A 15,866-nucleotide genomic window follows, 5' to 3' on the forward strand; every position below is an offset into this window, starting at 1 on the left:
CCATTCTAACGAGGCAGTGAAGCGCACCCATCTGCTCACTACCGGTGCACAGGGTGGGTGGACATCACCGCGTGCAAATGATGCTCTGGGACAACCCAGGCTTAAAGCCGGTGCCCTGCCCTGCCCTGCCGCGCTCAGCGCCGGCCTGCGCGGGAGGCGACGCGGAGCCGAGCCGAGGCAGAGCGGGGCCGAGGCGGCCGAAGCTGCCGGTGCGCGGGGACGCCGGGACTCCGTGCCTTGGGCGGCGGGGGCTGCTTGCTTGCGCGCGCCCGCCCGCACCGCGCACTTAGGGCGCGGCCGGACTCTCGGGCCATCAGCATATGCAAATAAGCCGCCTGCCGCCGCCCAATCAGAAGAGAGGGCGAGGGCAGCGCGGCGGCCCATTGGCGGGCCGCCCATGGCGAGATGGCGTGTTCCCCGCTCCTGATCGCGCCGCGCGCCGTTGCCCCGGCGACGCGGCGAGTGACGCGCCATGGGCAGGGCGTGCCGCGGCGTCGCCATTGGCTGCGCGGTGGGGCGACGGCGGCGCCGGGGCTGTGGCGCCCCGTGTCCTTGCGCCGCCGGGAGCCGCCGCGTCACTCTGCGGCGCGGCGGGAAGGAGGAAGGCACCGGCACCGATACCGGCCGCGGGCCGCCACGCCGCGCGAGCGCCGCCACGGTGAGCGGCCGCCGCGGGCAGCGCGACACGGCGCCCTGGCGGCGGCGGAGGCCGGTGGGGCGCGGCGGGCGCGACCGTTAGCGCTGCGCGTTTCCGCGGAAACGGCGCGGGGCGGGGGGCGGCCGTTACCGTTACCACCGTCCTCGCCGCTGCCCTGGCAGCGCTGCGGGCCCGCGGCCCTGAGCCGCGCCCTCGGGCGGGCGGGGAAGGTCAGGCCGCAGTCCTGGGGCCTTCCCAAGGCCGCCGGCGGCCGCGGCACCTGCCCGGAGCGGCGGCGCTGGCGGCAGGGCGAGGCTGCGCTCCGCTCCGCTCCGCCGAGCGTGGCGCGGGCGGCGCCCTGCGCGGGCGGGCGAGGGTCTCCGCGGTGCCCGGCAGGCAGCTCGAGGAGGTGCCCGCGTCCTGACGTGTGCATGTATTAAAATTGTTTATATGTGGTTTTTCTTTCCTCGGCCTTGATCTGGCCAGCGCTTCGCTCGTTTACTTGCCGCCGAGCTCCTTCATCAGCTGTAGCTACTGCTGAGTCAGGCAAGGCGGGATGGGAAGTCGGTGCTGCTCTTCCAAAGGGCATCGCGCAGGATGGCGCGGAGGCGAGGCCGGGCGGCAGACCCGGGCTGCTTGCGCCAACAGCCATGTAGCCCAGTGCCTGATCGGAGCGCCAAACCGTTACAAACAACCTGCCTGGTTGGTTGGCTTTTCATGCTCCGGTCCAAAGATTGTTTGTTTGTTTGTTTGTTCTTGCTTTCTAGACTTAATTGCTGTGCTTACCATCTACCTGGCAATGTTTGACTGTGCAAGGAAGGTGGATGGGAAGCGGATAGGACCGATTTCTTTGGAGCCACCATTTTGAAATTCAACAAAATAATGATACAATTTAGCTTCATTTTTAAAGATACGTTTTGCTAATTTGAAGCTATAAGCCAGGTTTACCAAGGAATATTATTAGGAGGATTACAAATGAAAACATAAGTTTTTGGATTCTTGAGTTTTTAGCAGTACCCTGTAGTGCAGCATTTATATAGATCTGTGTATGGAGTCTTCCTTTAAGGTCTTCTAGAATGTCAGCTATATAATAAATTAAAGTAGCAGTCATTGAAGATGAGGGCTTCAAACAGACTTTTAGATTAGGAATTGCTGCTAGTCCATGGAGCCTATGATCAGCAGTGAGATACTCTCTGTTTTTATATACTGATATCAGCAATTAATTATAAAAATATTGGCCAGTAATATTTGTGATAGTTCTTTTCATAATTATATGAATGCATTTTTCCATCATTTTTTGGGGGAAGGCATTTTACTCTCTTAACACAGAAATTCTGTGTTGCTTATAGATGTCAAAAGTAAATATCTGAGGAAAGATTTGAAATCTTCGTAAATCTAATACCATTTTTTTATTGGCCAGGATAAAATTCTGATAGTTGAAATCACTAGGTATGTCATTATTAATTTGGGAACTAGTAGGATTTTGTATGCTCAGGTGGCAAGTGCAAATTCTGATTTGTCTGGAGAAAGGTATCTTTTCAGAACATTAGTAATTTCTATCCCTAGGCTATTGCTAGGCCTTTTTTGTTTGTTTCAGAATCACTGAAGTACTAAGCACTAAAACATTTCTCTGATATGTTTTATTTTAGAATTTTAATTAAAATGTGCCCTCTGTGCTGCAAAAGTCCATAGTATCACTGTGGAACAGAAATTTTGCAAGAGAATAGATTTGTAAAGCAGTATAGGCCTTATATTGAACAGAGAAAAGCAAAGGGCAATATTGACTTTGAAGGACTTAGTAAAGGAGAGGTGCAGAGGAAGGGCAAGAAATAAAAGAAATAGAGATTCCTGCCAGGGAATGAAAGACTTTGTTCCTGCAAAAGACAGTCCATAGTTTCCATCACTGACAAAAGGACTGCCACACATTGGTGCTGCTTCTGCCAGTTCCACTGAGCTTGGCATAATAGGAGTAATAGGAAGAAAAGGAATAATACTGGAAAGACAATCCTCCTAAAGCCTAGGGGATAGGTTGTTACAAGATAACACAGAGAGATTTTATTTTTCTTGGTGGAATAATGTGTAGAGGCCTTAATCCCCCATGGGAGTCTACTACCAGGTTTGTGTGTGTAAATAATAGATAGTCTCTATTCAGGTGCTTTTTTAAATATCTTTTTTAACTTCAAGATATAGTTACATATTTAAAATTCATCATAGAGCTTTATATGTTTTTGGTTATAGGCAATGAGAAAGCCAAATCGCAGTACTAATATATTTAAGAAAATTTTATGGCACATTATTTCTGTGCTATGGAACTTGATTAAACATCCTTGATGAGTCTAAAGCTACAACACAGAGCAAACAGACTAGGGTGTAGTTTATGTAGCTGAAGGATGTACAGAGCACCATGCCACTAGTTTCGTGAAGGTGTGAGAGTTTCTCTTGGGTGCTTATTATTCTGTTGGGTGTTTATTGAAAGCACACAGGGATGATGAAATGCACTGGTAACATGGGAATTGGCTACTGGTGCGAAAGAAGTGTAGGCAGAATGATGTATGTGAGAAGGATTCACTTTTTGAGATGAGAGAAGCAAAACAGTCTCGAATATGATTAGCTTGAATCACTTAATATTTAGCAAGCAGGACAGTCAGAAAAAGGTAACATTGAAGTTTTGCTGTTGGTGATGTGCATGACATTGGTAACTTACGTAGTTAATCAAGGTTTTAATCAGAAAACCGAATAAATAGGATTGGGTTAGCCCTTTTGTTGAGAGGTTATGCAAAAAGATACAAATAAAAATGGTATCAAAATTGTGTGGCTGTAGTGGATGCTAAGAGCTGGCAGCGCAGCGAAGAGGGGAGCTGACTTCCGTTTGCATCTTTGAGATGATAATAAGAAATCCTACTTCAAGAAACCAGGGAGATAGAAGGATTATGAGAGATGTGGAAACTTGTGGTTTGAGAAGGCAGCAGAATGGATCACACTCTATTTCTGAAGATTAGAAAATATTAGTGGGCTTATAAATGGAAAATAGATGGATGAAGATCTGATTCATCTGTGTTTTTTTTTTATTTTTTTCCTCCCGACAAAACAGATTTTGAGGTGACTTGCAAGAAATTATAAAGCTCTATCCTTTATCCTCCAAATCCTCCTGCTTGCTTATATGAAACCTTATTGTGTTGCAGATATTCTAGGTTTGGAAAAAGAAAACAATCTTGAAAATGTTGTCCAGACTGTTCCGAATGCATGGCCTTTTTGTAGCCTCTCATCCATGGGAAGTCATTGTGGGAACAGTGACTCTCACCATCTGCATGATGTCCATGAAGATGTTCACTGGAAATGATAAGATCTGTGGCTGGAATTATGAGTGCCCAAAACTTGAAGAAGTAAGAATTTACATTCATGTTATAATCCTTGTTTTTAATCAGTGGATCATTAATTGTCAAAGAGGGTTTTTTTTGGGGGGGGGGGGGGGGGGGAGGAAATACAATACGAACAGGCTGTGATGTATTAAAAACAATGCAGTTATGCAGAAAATCCTTTCTTTGTTGCCTGCTTCTCCCAAGCTGGATATTGCAGCTGTATGTAAATGGTAGTGAGCCACAGGAGCTTTTCATTAAATAGAATATTTGGTTGCAGGATATCTAGAGAACAGGAAGAATTTTGATATTAATATGGTTTGCAGTATTTTAATTTGTTAAGAGAAGCCAACAGCGACACTTACTTTATTCCAAAATTCTTTTTTTTTCTTTTAAATGCAGTCACACAATTTAAGTGTTTCTAATATAAAGCACAACAAGTGATTGCCTCCTTGGAGGGCTAACAGGATCCCTTTGTGTCTTGAGCAGGATGTTCTGAGCAGTGACATCATCATCCTGACAATCACCCGCTGCATTGCAATCCTTTACATATACTTCCAGTTTCAGAACCTACGGCAGCTTGGGTCAAAATACATTTTAGGTAACTTGCCACTTGCCTCATTTTCTACTTCCTTCTTGGTTTTTTTTTTTTTTTTTTTTTTTTTTTTTNTTTTTTTTTTTTTTTTTTGCTATACAGCATGATTAATGCAGCTTCTACTCAGATGAAAGCAATGTTTTGAGAGGTTATATAGAATTATATAAACACTGGCAATGTAATGCTTCATATGACTTTATTGTGTAAAACTCTTTACGCTAACGTTCATTCTTGTTGATATGAAATGAGAAGTTGTGGCTTTTATTTCTTAGAATATTAATTTGAATGCAACATAATGTTTTTACATGTACATTTAAACTCTATTATCAGGTTGTATTTCAACTTGTGTGTATATCATCTGAAATATTAGAATTATGATTTATGATCAGAAATGATCTAACGGTATGACTTTTTAATGTTTTAATGCTTTTTTTTTCAGGTATTGCTGGCCTTTTCACAATCTTCTCAAGTTTTGTTTTTAGTACAGTGGTAATCCACTTCTTGGATAAAGAATTGACAGGTTTAAAGTAAGTAATACATACTTACTCTGGATTTCTTGTTTCAAACGGTTTCCCATACAATAAAACTTGAATTTGTTCTTAAAATATTCTTTTTATTTCAGTGAAGCTTTACCCTTCTTCCTGCTTCTGATCGATCTTTCAAGAGCAAGTGCATTAGCCAAATTTGCACTTAGTTCCAACTCACAGGTCAGTTTATGTGCTTTTTTCGTTTTGGTTTTGTTTTGTTTTTATACCCATTAGCCAAAAAAGGAGACGTTCCAATTAAATAATCTTGTGATAGAAATAAAGACTGTTGGAAGTATAATAGCTTGTATGAACTGTAATGATTAACACACAGATTCCTTCACAGTATTTAATTTCTCAGTATGTTTTATAAAGCCCTACTACCTTTTTTGTCTTGATGCTAATGTACAGAAGTTTCATTTTTAGGATGAAGTAAGAGAAAATATTTCACGTGGAATGGCAATTCTAGGCCCTACTTTTACACTGGATGCCCTTGTGGAGTGTCTTGTTATCGGTGTTGGTACTATGTCAGGTGAGTAATAAAATCTTAAGAATTTAAACTTTTTCATGTAAAAAAGACCATTTAAAAGACATTGGGATGTTCATGGTTTCAAATGATAGCTATTATCAGTGGGAGTGGGGGAGTGGAATGACTTTATCTATTTAGCTATTAGCTTCCTTTTGTAGGAAGTTGATACTATTAACTGCATGCATTAAACTAAGTTACTGCAAAATGGTTAGTAGTAAACATGCTTTCATTAATCTGCGGATGTTAAAAAAATCCAACTTTTTTTTCCCCGGTTTTTAATGTAGGGGTACGGCAACTTGAAATCATGTGCTGCTTTGGCTGCATGTCCGTTCTTGCCAACTACTTCGTCTTCATGACCTTCTTTCCAGCTTGTGTGTCGTTAGTATTAGAGGTAAGAGCAGCTTCATGACAGAGCTAATGTAGTGTTCAGGCCGTGCACATTTCTTCATTAAGGTGTGTGCTAGCACCTTAGTCCTCCTGTTGAAGTGGACAGGAGGCATAAGAAAAGTTGACAGTGGCTCAGATGATGGACAGTAGCTTGTTGCCCCACTGCTGGAGACTTAAATCCATAGTGTGAGTCCTGATTGAACTCCAGGTTTAACAAATCATATGTCAAACTAACAACTGTCCAGGGCCTTTTGCTGCTTAAAGGCTGCCTTAGGCTCACTCTTAATAATAACACAAAAATGCAAAATGGAAGCTTTTTTATTCTTCAGACATGTTTGTTTCTTCAAGCATGTGCTGAATAGAACTTATTTTTAAATTGTTGTTTTTGCAGCTTTCTCGAGAGAGTCGTGAAGGGCGACCTATATGGCAGCTCAGTCATTTTGCTCGTGTTCTGGAAGAAGAAGAAAATAAACCAAACCCTGTGACACAGAGGGTCAAAATGATCATGGTTTGTGACTTTTTTTCATTTACTTGTATTTATGTAATGAAAAAGCTGTTACTGTGCAGTGAATACAACTTTTGTTTGCTATAGACTTGTTTCCTGCACCCCAGTGCTTGTGCTCTTCGTGGCAATTCTAACTAACATCCTCTGAGCCTGCATCTGAAGTCTTCCTGCATATGCCATTTATACTCACAACACTGGTCACTTCTTCACGCGCCCAATTCCCTCCCTGTTTCCTGTACAAGTACCCTCAGCTTTCTCCTCTTGCTACTTGAGCAAGAGGACGGCTGTGCTGGGGCTGGTTCAAAGCTGCTAATATTAAGCCAGAAAAGAAATTAAAGAAAATGTGATGAGCTTACATTGAAGCTTCCCCTGCACTCGGGACATGATAGGGTGGGTTTCCCATGCGTTGCTAGTTTTCGTGAAACTGGTGAACATTTGCTATCTTTCTTGGAGATCTTTCTTTCTGTTTTATTTTTGTTGGGTAGTCTTTCTCCTTCCCGAACAACTTTTGATTAATCAAACTTAAAGCTATGTGATTGTAAAGCACTTGTTTCTATGTGAAATGGGCAAAAGCATACACATGAACATAGAGCCAGAAAATGGTGTTGATAAGTGGCATGGAATGGCAGCCTCTAGCCTTAGACAGCTGAGTCACGGAAAGTTGAAGTACAAAATAAATGATTAATCTTAATAGATCAGATGCCTGGTTACAGCTGAAAACGTAATGATTGCTGTTTTGTTCTGTTCTTTACCACAGTCGCTAGGTTTGGTTCTCGTTCACGCCCACAGCCGCTGGATAGCAGAACCAGCAGCTCAGAACAGCACTGTGGAGAATGCAGTGGGTCTGGATGAGAATGCCCCCAAGAGAATTGAGCCGAATGTCTCCCTGTGGCAGTTCTACCTTTCTCGGTAGGTTCCTTCAAAGCGGAGTAGTGCATTTTAATTCATTAGGATGTACTGTCCAGTGCTGCCTGTACTGTCCAGTGATGGCCTTAGGGTGCTGTGCTTTTGCAAACCAGCAGCTCTGGCTGCTCCAGGATTCCTTATAACCTGAGATGACATCTTGTAAGAGGTGTTTCAACAGTGTGCCAGTCTTGCACCGTTCTTGAAACAGAGTGGTTATGGCCAGGAACCAGCTGTTCTGGGTGCGTCGTCTTCTCCTGCTGGCACTGGCACATTTCCAACCGCACTAGAAAACGAGTTCTGTGACAGCATGGGAGTTAATTGTGGTATTGTGGTGCAGAAGTCCTGACCCTTCTCACACAGCAAAAGATAATCTGTGTCGTTGTTCCTTTACTGTGTGATTTTTTTTTTTCTTCTGAAGATGAGAGGCAGTGTGTAACTCAAGTATGCTCTTGGCTTACAGCTCTGTTGAAGTGCAAATTGTGATTCTGAATTTCAGAAAACTCAGCAGTGTTTCTCTTAGCATTTTTTCCCCATTCCTAGCAGCTAAATTTATACTATAGTAGTCCTAATCGTCAAAGGACGATAACTGAATCTTTCTGCGTCATAATTTGAGATGGGGGTTAAGTGAATTTAACGTAGCTGTTTAGCAGTGAATACTTGCAGTAATTTATCTCATTCGGATTGCTTTTAAAAGTATTTATTCATTTATTTATTTTTAGGATGGCCAGTATGGATATTGAGCAAGTAATCACTCTTGGATTAGCCCTTCTTCTTGCTGTGAAATACATTTTCTTTGAGCAAACAGAGACTGAATCCACACTGTCTCTGAAGAATCCTATAACATCTCCAGTGATGGTTCAGAAAAAGGTCCCTGAGAATTGTTGCAGGAAACAATCTGGACTTCCAAAAAGCAATCAGAAATCTAATACAGCAGAAGAAACTTTAATTGCCAAAGATGGAAATGGTAATTTTGAACATTTAAAAAGCTGAACTTACTATGAGATAATTATATAAAATTCTGTGCAGCATGTTTTACTTGGAACCAAATCTTAAGTTTTTTGGAAACTGAAGTTCATTTTAATTTTTTTTATGCAGCTGAAGTCATAAAACCTGTGTTAGAGTCTTCAACCAAGGCAACCTTTGTAGTTGGCAGTTGCAACCCTGTGGAAACCTCTGCAGTTCTTACTAGAAAAGAAGAAGAAATAGAGTTACCTAAAGAACCACGTTCTGTGGAGGAATGTGTTCGTATACTTGGAAATGCAGAGGTATAGTTTTTTTTTTTTTTTTTTTTTTTTTTTCCCCGCTTTTTTTTTTTTTTTTTTTTTTTTTTTTCAGAATTGTTTTTTTCTTTTTTTTTTTTTTTTTTTTTTTAGTAAAAAATCTTCAATGTAACTTCTGATTTAAGATTTTTTTTAAATTAATTTTCTAGCATTTAAGTGATCCTATTGATTGTGATGGCTTCCTTCAGAGATCTGTAGAGCTTTATAACTGAGTGACTGTGTAAATATTACGGCATAGAATGCTAGACGTTCTTTTAAGCCTGTTTTTTTAGAAGTCGTTTTTGCTTCTTGGTTGCCTTTTTCTCCCCCTTTTAAATATAGAGATAGAAAATGTATTTTTATACATTTTTCTCAAATTGTAAATAAATGATCTTTTATTATAAGACTTCCTCCTTTACTCCCAAGATGAGAGTGGCCCAAAGCCAGCTTCTACACTCATTCATGACACGACAAGTAATTCAGACTTCACTGTAAATCCTGCATATGAGTGGATGCTTGAATGAAAGGTTTTGGCCTTGTTCTTACCTGCTACGAAACCTCACACTGACAGTCAGCTCCTGTAGATACTATCTGATAATGGTGAAAGTAAATGTTGCTTTGGAAACATTTCAAACTGTTTTCATCAATAGAATCTCTGCTTTTTCTCCCCTTTACCCTTTACGTTTCCAGAAGGGAGCAAAATTCCTTACGGATGCTGAGGTTATCAGCTTAGTTAATGCTAAGCACATTCCTGCATACAAGCTGGAAACCTTGATGGAAACTCAAGAGCGTGGGGTGTCCATCCGTAGACAGATGTTATCTAAAAAACTCCCTGAACCTTCATCTTTGCAGTATCTTCCTTACAGAAATTACAACTACTCTTTGGTAAGTAGAAGGCAGACAAGCAAAGTTCAATGTGTAAATATTTCCCAATACAAGGAACATCTGCTTGTAGTAATGTCTATGAGTTAACAGTGAGCATGGTCAAAGCTGCTGTGAAAATTGCAAAGACAAATTTGGGGTTTGGGATTTTTTTGCTAAGATAGGTCTTTGTAGTGACAGATGTGATGTGTAGTGTACTATAGTACTGTAATGTATAATCTTAATGATGATTTTTCTGTTATTCTTGGAAGGTTATGGGAGCTTGCTGTGAAAATGTGATTGGCTATATGCCTATTCCTGTAGGCGTAGCAGGGCCGCTGTGCTTGGATAACAAGGAGTTTCAAGTGCCAATGGCAACAACAGAAGGATGTCTTGTGGCGAGCACAAATAGAGGATGTAGAGCAATATGTGTAAGTAACTCCTAGAAAGGAAGTCGACTGTTTAATTGCTTGATCTGCTTAAAAGCTTTCTATAATACAAGTATTTAACATGGCTTTTTGCGGGGTCTGGGAACATTTAGAGCCTATTCTTGTTTCCTGAAATGTAAAATTCAGATTTGGTGATCTTGCTTCTTTTCTGGGTTGACTTTTAGCTTGGTGGAGGAGCAAGCAGTCGTATTCTAGCAGATGGGATGACCCGAGGGCCTGTTGTAAGGCTCCCTACCGCTTGCCAGGCTGCAGAAGTGAAGGTTTGGCTTGAAAGCTCTGAAGGTTTTAAAATCATAAAAGAAGCTTTTGACAGCACAAGTAGGTTAGTAAAATGGTCACCTGCGCCTTATTTTCTGATACAAGATTTTCATGAACCTTAAAATGCTCCCATTTGTAATTCTGTGTATTGTAGTGTAAGTAGTTACTTATGGCTGTCTCATGTAGTCTGAACCTAAGAAAACAGCAGGGTATTTTATTATTTGTTGCTGTGATTTTCTGCAATGTCTTATTATCTGTGATAGTATTTTCTGATTATAAGCAGCAAATGACTGGATCATAGTAACAAGTGAAATTGAGTAACATTTGATATGCTTTTATTTTGTCTAAGCATTTAAAATAAATGTACAACTTACTTGGACTTTTAATAGTTTCTATGCTAAAAGTAGTTCAAAGTTTGGAATCTGGCTTTCAGATGGCATTATTAATAATATGTTAGGCCTCAGAAACCACAGCGCTGAAATGTTAAGAAATGTAAGAAAGTGTTAAGGATAAGTTCATTTTAATCAGAAGCCTCTTCCAAAACTTGTCATTATCTGCCTTTAGGAAGGTTATCCATATCAGTTATGCCTCTTACTAATCTGTCAGTGTCATCCAAGGCCATACATGCATCTCAGCAGGAGTTCATTTGTGCTGCTCTGCAAAAATAATATTTTCCAGTTCTTCCTTGCTTTTAATCTGCATGAATAAAGCTCTGACTTTTGGAAGATAAAATGTTTGGGTTTTGCCCTGTTGTAAAAGACGCAAGAATTTTCAAAGGCCTCATTTTTAATTGGTGGTTGATAGTCAGCTATTTGGGGGAGTACAAGAGGGTAACACTTGTGTTAGCAGTTCAGGACCCTGGATATATTATAAAGTCCAGGGCCGTTCACTTTCAGGAGCAGTGAAATATTACATTTCAAAACTCCATTTGAAAAGTTGTCTTGAGAAAACTATGTGCATAACTGAAGATGTATTTTTCCACACTGAGCAAGAAAGAGTGCCGATATCACAGGGCAGTGTAGGGAGCGATATGCAATAATTTGCTGCTGTTACACCCGTAGAGTTAGTTTAAGCTTTTTGTCCTTGAGAACTGTAAGTAATCATTCACTTTCCTTGCAGGTTTGCTCGCCTACAAAAACTTCTCATCAGTTTGGCTGGTCGGAATCTTTATATCCGCTTTCAGTCTAAAACAGGGGATGCAATGGGAATGAATATGATTTCAAAAGTAAGGCCCAGTCTCTTTAAGTCTTCTAACTTTTTAAAGAAACATATGTTTGTGTCCTGCCCATCTGTGACTGCCTGGCATGTGAGGACAGAATGAGAAAGGACTTGCGGGTAGGACACATTGGTCTGCAGTGCTATAAGATGATAAAACTGTTTAACTTAGCTTTACATAAACAAAAAAACAGATTATGAACAGCGAAAGACAAAGGGTTAAAGTCATTTTGTGTGGGAGTTCTTCTTGTGTGTTTGTTTTTTAAAAGAGTATTCCTGATAACACAGGACTGCTTGCTCAGTTCCCTTGGAACTGAGATTTTATCCAGCAGAAGTTAATCTGTTGCTGTGCTTATCAGTCCTTATGGAGAAATGATTAGAATCTGATGAGCGGCAGCAAGTACAGCCATGAGGTAGAAACTGAGGCATGACTCATAGCTTGGGATGGGGAAAAGCCTTGTAGTGGCTGACCCTGACTGCCTGTCATATGCACAGTTTACCCAGAGAATACCTAAATGGGTCAGAGGTGCTGTAACTGAAACTTGTCTAACTTCCTAATACACAGGAGCTCCTTCCCGCTTCATTCAAAGTGAATTATTTTTATGCCCATCATCTTTAACTTGGCTCATGTTATACCTTCAGTAAGGTGTGCATGTGCCCATTCTGGATACATGTAGAAGGTATCCAGAGAGGCCTAGGAAGGATCAAGGACATATTTATTAAAACTTATTATTCCCCATATTTGCATGTAATTAGAAAAACAATAGCAATGATGCTACCATTTTCATCTGCTTCATATTCCTTCCTAAAACCCCATCCTTTCATCTCTAACTGATGGTCTGAAGTTTTAATGTAATCTTGCTGTTCCTGCTCTCCTTGGTTAATGTTTTACAGTCATAATAAGATACTATTTTTTTAAGGATATCTGTGTATCTCCTAACAGGGTACTGAAAAAGCACTGGCAAGGTTGAATGAAGAGTTTCCTGATCTTCAGGTTATAGCTATTAGTGGGAACTACTGCACAGACAAAAAGCCCGCTGCCATAAACTGGATAGAGGGAAGAGGCAAGTCTGTCGTCTGTGAGGCAGTCATTCCTGCCAAGGTGGTCAGAGAAGTGAGTGCTTGCTTGCATCTCTTTCAGTTGCATATATTTTATGAAACAGATATTATGCTTCCTAAATATGAAATATATTATGTTCCATAGAGGGGTGATTTCTACCTCTTGTGTTGTTTTCAGGCTGTTGTAGGATAAGCCATTTCTAGTGAGAACATCTTTTATTGTCTTCTGCACAATCCCACTATTCTCTTTAAAGTTCACATGCCTCCCTACTACAACAGAAGCAGATAGTCAGCTGCTTCACTAAATTCCAAGCTGCCTTAGTTTCCAAGATGATGAAATGCACCATTTGTACCCCTGCTGGTACTGGTGCCTGGCAAACTCGTCCTACAGTGTAAGTGCTATCTTAGATTCTCTGCCCTGAGCTGGCAAGACAGTCTGTATGTGTCAGCCAGGTTGGCTCGTGGTTTCTTGCCTGTTAGCCTCATCTCCAGCATTGGCCAAGAGAGACAGCATCGAGGGAGGAGGTTAATACACAATACCTGTGTCCACCCATGTGTGGTTCAACTTTTTAATGTTCTCTGTACATCTCAAGCCTTTTCTAGCTCTCTAATAAAGCCTCTTCCAAAATGCACTTGTTTCTGTATGAGGAATCAACAACCAGGTTATTCTAGTGTATACTGTGTATGTTTATCACCCATGGATCTTTTTTCAGTTTCAGCACATAATTTCCAAATTCTAGAGGCAGTTGGACACAGCACTCAAGGGTGTCTCCAGGCTAGATTTATACACTGGCATGACTGTTTTCTGAATTTGCTTTCTATTAATTTTTAACTATTGACCTTTATGACTAGTATTTCAAAAACGTGCTAAGAGCACTGTATCTCTTAAAGCCCACATTGTCATTCCAAATTAATAGTGAGGAGGCCATCATAGTTTTAGTAACTTTAGGCTTCCCTCTGCTCTCAACCATGTATATTACTACATCTGCCTGTATTCAACTCATTATCTTACTTTCCATCTCAGTGAATATTGTAGATACTTGTGCAAACTTTTGTCATCTTTGTTTTTACCAAACTGCTTGTACATTTTATACTGAAGATAAATGAGTGTTATAAAAGGTGATAGAAGGAAGTTGATTGATTTTTTTCCGTAGAGGTGTGTAGGAGCCCAAACCCCCAGCACTGACTCTTCTGTTGTTACTTCATAGGTGCTCTGCATCTAAGATGGTTTCTTTTGACCAAAAATAAAAGTAGATACAGGCACTGAGTCAAATTGTATACGTGACCACAGAGTACTGTAACTCCCGCCTAAGGAAATGCGTAGTTACAAGTCTATTGCTCTGCCTAGGTATTGAAGACTACTACAGAAGATATAGTTGAAGTCAATATAAACAAAAACCTGGTGGGTTCCGCGATGGCTGGTAGCATAGGGGGCTACAACGCACACGCAGCAAACATCGTCACAGCCATCTACATTGCCTGTGGTCAGGTAAGTTACTCCCAACCACGTCAGCCTTTTAGAGCAGTTAACTCTGAATTGGACACCTAGCTGAGTGCTTTGCTTTTGTTTTTCCTTCTCGATGGAAAGGATGCCGCGCAGAACGTGGGCAGCTCCAACTGCATCACTCTGATGGAGCGCACCGGCTCCAGCAACGAAGACCTGTACATCAGCTGCACCATGCCTTCCATTGAGATAGGCACTGTTGGGGGAGGCACCAACCTGCTCCCGCAGCAGGCCTGCCTGCAGGTACCAACTCACAGAGCTCCTTTGCAGGGTGTATGGCTGGTGCAAAGTACTGCTGTCAGAACGGCTTCTCTAGAAAGTCTGTTATCTTGAGATGAAAATTCTAGAATCACCACATTATTTTCATGCATCTCACTCTTAAAGCTTAATATACTTACTACTAAAGAGATGTAAAGCTTGTCAATTGATCATAAATTTAGTAAAACTTAAATTTAGCCAAAATGTATGATAGGTTTATAATAGTTTAATTTTTTGCCCAGATGCTAGGGGTTCAAGGTGCAAGCCAAGAAAACCCTGGTGAGAATGCCCGTCAGCTCGCTAAGATTGTGTGCGCTACAGTGATGGCAGGAGAACTCTCACTAATGGCAGCTCTTGCAGCTGGGCATCTCGTCAAAAGCCACATGATCCACAATAGGTAAGTGCAAAACTTTGTTTTTCTCTGCTGTTTCCCCCCTTCTTCCACTCATACTAGAAGATTCCTTAATAATTACATTAACAATTGTAAAATGTGATAGTAACGTGTCACTTTAGGTAATATGTAATGTAATATGGTCATCTTACTGTTTTTGTTAGGTCAAAAATGAATCTGCAAGACCTTCAGGGAACCTGCTCTAAGAAAGCAGCTTGAATACTAAACCAGCTTTAAAATGAAGAATCGTTTTAGCAACGGACAAAGTGCACAGGAAAAATAATGTAATCTGTGAAGTTTAGAATGAAAATCACCTTCAGCTCAATTATTTCTGAAGAAGATAAACTGAGAGATCGATGGACTTGCAATCAGTGAAAGTACTTATGCCTTTGACCTTCTCCAGCGGTTAGAGATGACTTCATGACAGGGGTCCTCTCCATGGTCTTGAATGGCTTTAGAATTCGTACTTTTTTTTTTTTTTTTTTTTCCCATGGTTTTCTGAAGGGTCAGTCCTCTGTTTTTGCAGGTTAAGAGTATTTTGACTAGTAAACTCCTAGTTGCTACCAAGGTAAAAAGTAATATAACGTACTTTGTATTTTAAGTGTCTAAATTTGGCTAGAATGCACTGGTCTTCGCCATCTTTATTTTCTGGTTAGCAAACTAACCAGTTTTAAGGTGATGGCAAGCCTCATCACTTTCTATGAATTGCCAACTTTAATTTTGTTCACAGTTTAAACATAAGGTTTAGGCTTGAGACAATTTTTAAGTCATTAGTTCTGTAGAAGCATCAGTCTGTAGTCCTTAAGTTGCTGCTGTTTTAGCTCAGCAGCATTCAATATTTTAACTCCACAATTTAGGTTATTCTGTTAAAGAAAATTCAAGATGTACAGAGTGCAGAATTATTAAATATAATCCTTAATGTTAGGTCATTTTGTTCAGGTAGGAAAAAAAACCAAACAACTAAAACTCCAGAAAAAGAATTGTATGTCAGACAGTCTAATTAAATGCAGTTTGTTGAACTTACTTTGATAGAAGTGGATTCAAACAACAGGGGTCAAGGACAGATGTTTACACTTCTTTTAAAAGAAATCTCTTGAAGTACAGTATGCTTGCATATGCAGAATTTTTTAGTGTTTCACACTTATTCCCCATAGGTGTGTATCCACTCCTGAA

General features: G+C 40.9%; 1 protein-coding gene across 1 annotated transcript; it reads left to right on the forward strand.

The window, feature by feature from the left end:
* Positions 1-612: 612 nt before the first annotated feature.
* Positions 613-15,595, forward strand: HMGCR (3-hydroxy-3-methylglutaryl-CoA reductase). Its single transcript, XM_026036438.1, has 20 exons — positions 613-658; positions 3,820-4,020; positions 4,483-4,594; positions 5,028-5,115; positions 5,211-5,295; positions 5,539-5,644; positions 5,926-6,032; positions 6,420-6,536; positions 7,291-7,442; positions 8,159-8,403; positions 8,535-8,704; positions 9,389-9,583; positions 9,832-9,990; positions 10,173-10,330; positions 11,386-11,491; positions 12,425-12,595; positions 13,889-14,029; positions 14,129-14,287; positions 14,545-14,699; positions 14,858-15,595. The coding sequence occupies exons 2-20, from the start codon at positions 3,856-3,858 to the stop codon at positions 14,910-14,912; spliced, it is 2,646 nt and encodes an 881-aa protein (XP_025892223.1). The 5' UTR covers positions 613-658; positions 3,820-3,855; the 3' UTR covers positions 14,913-15,595.
* The last annotated feature ends 271 nt before the right edge of the window (positions 15,596-15,866 follow it).

Source organism: Nothoprocta perdicaria, unplaced genomic scaffold (assembly GCF_003342845.1).
Source record: "Nothoprocta perdicaria isolate Ctin4 unplaced genomic scaffold, notPer1 scaffold_1, whole genome shotgun sequence".
Classification (NCBI taxonomy): domain Eukaryota; kingdom Metazoa; phylum Chordata; class Aves; order Tinamiformes; family Tinamidae; genus Nothoprocta; species Nothoprocta perdicaria.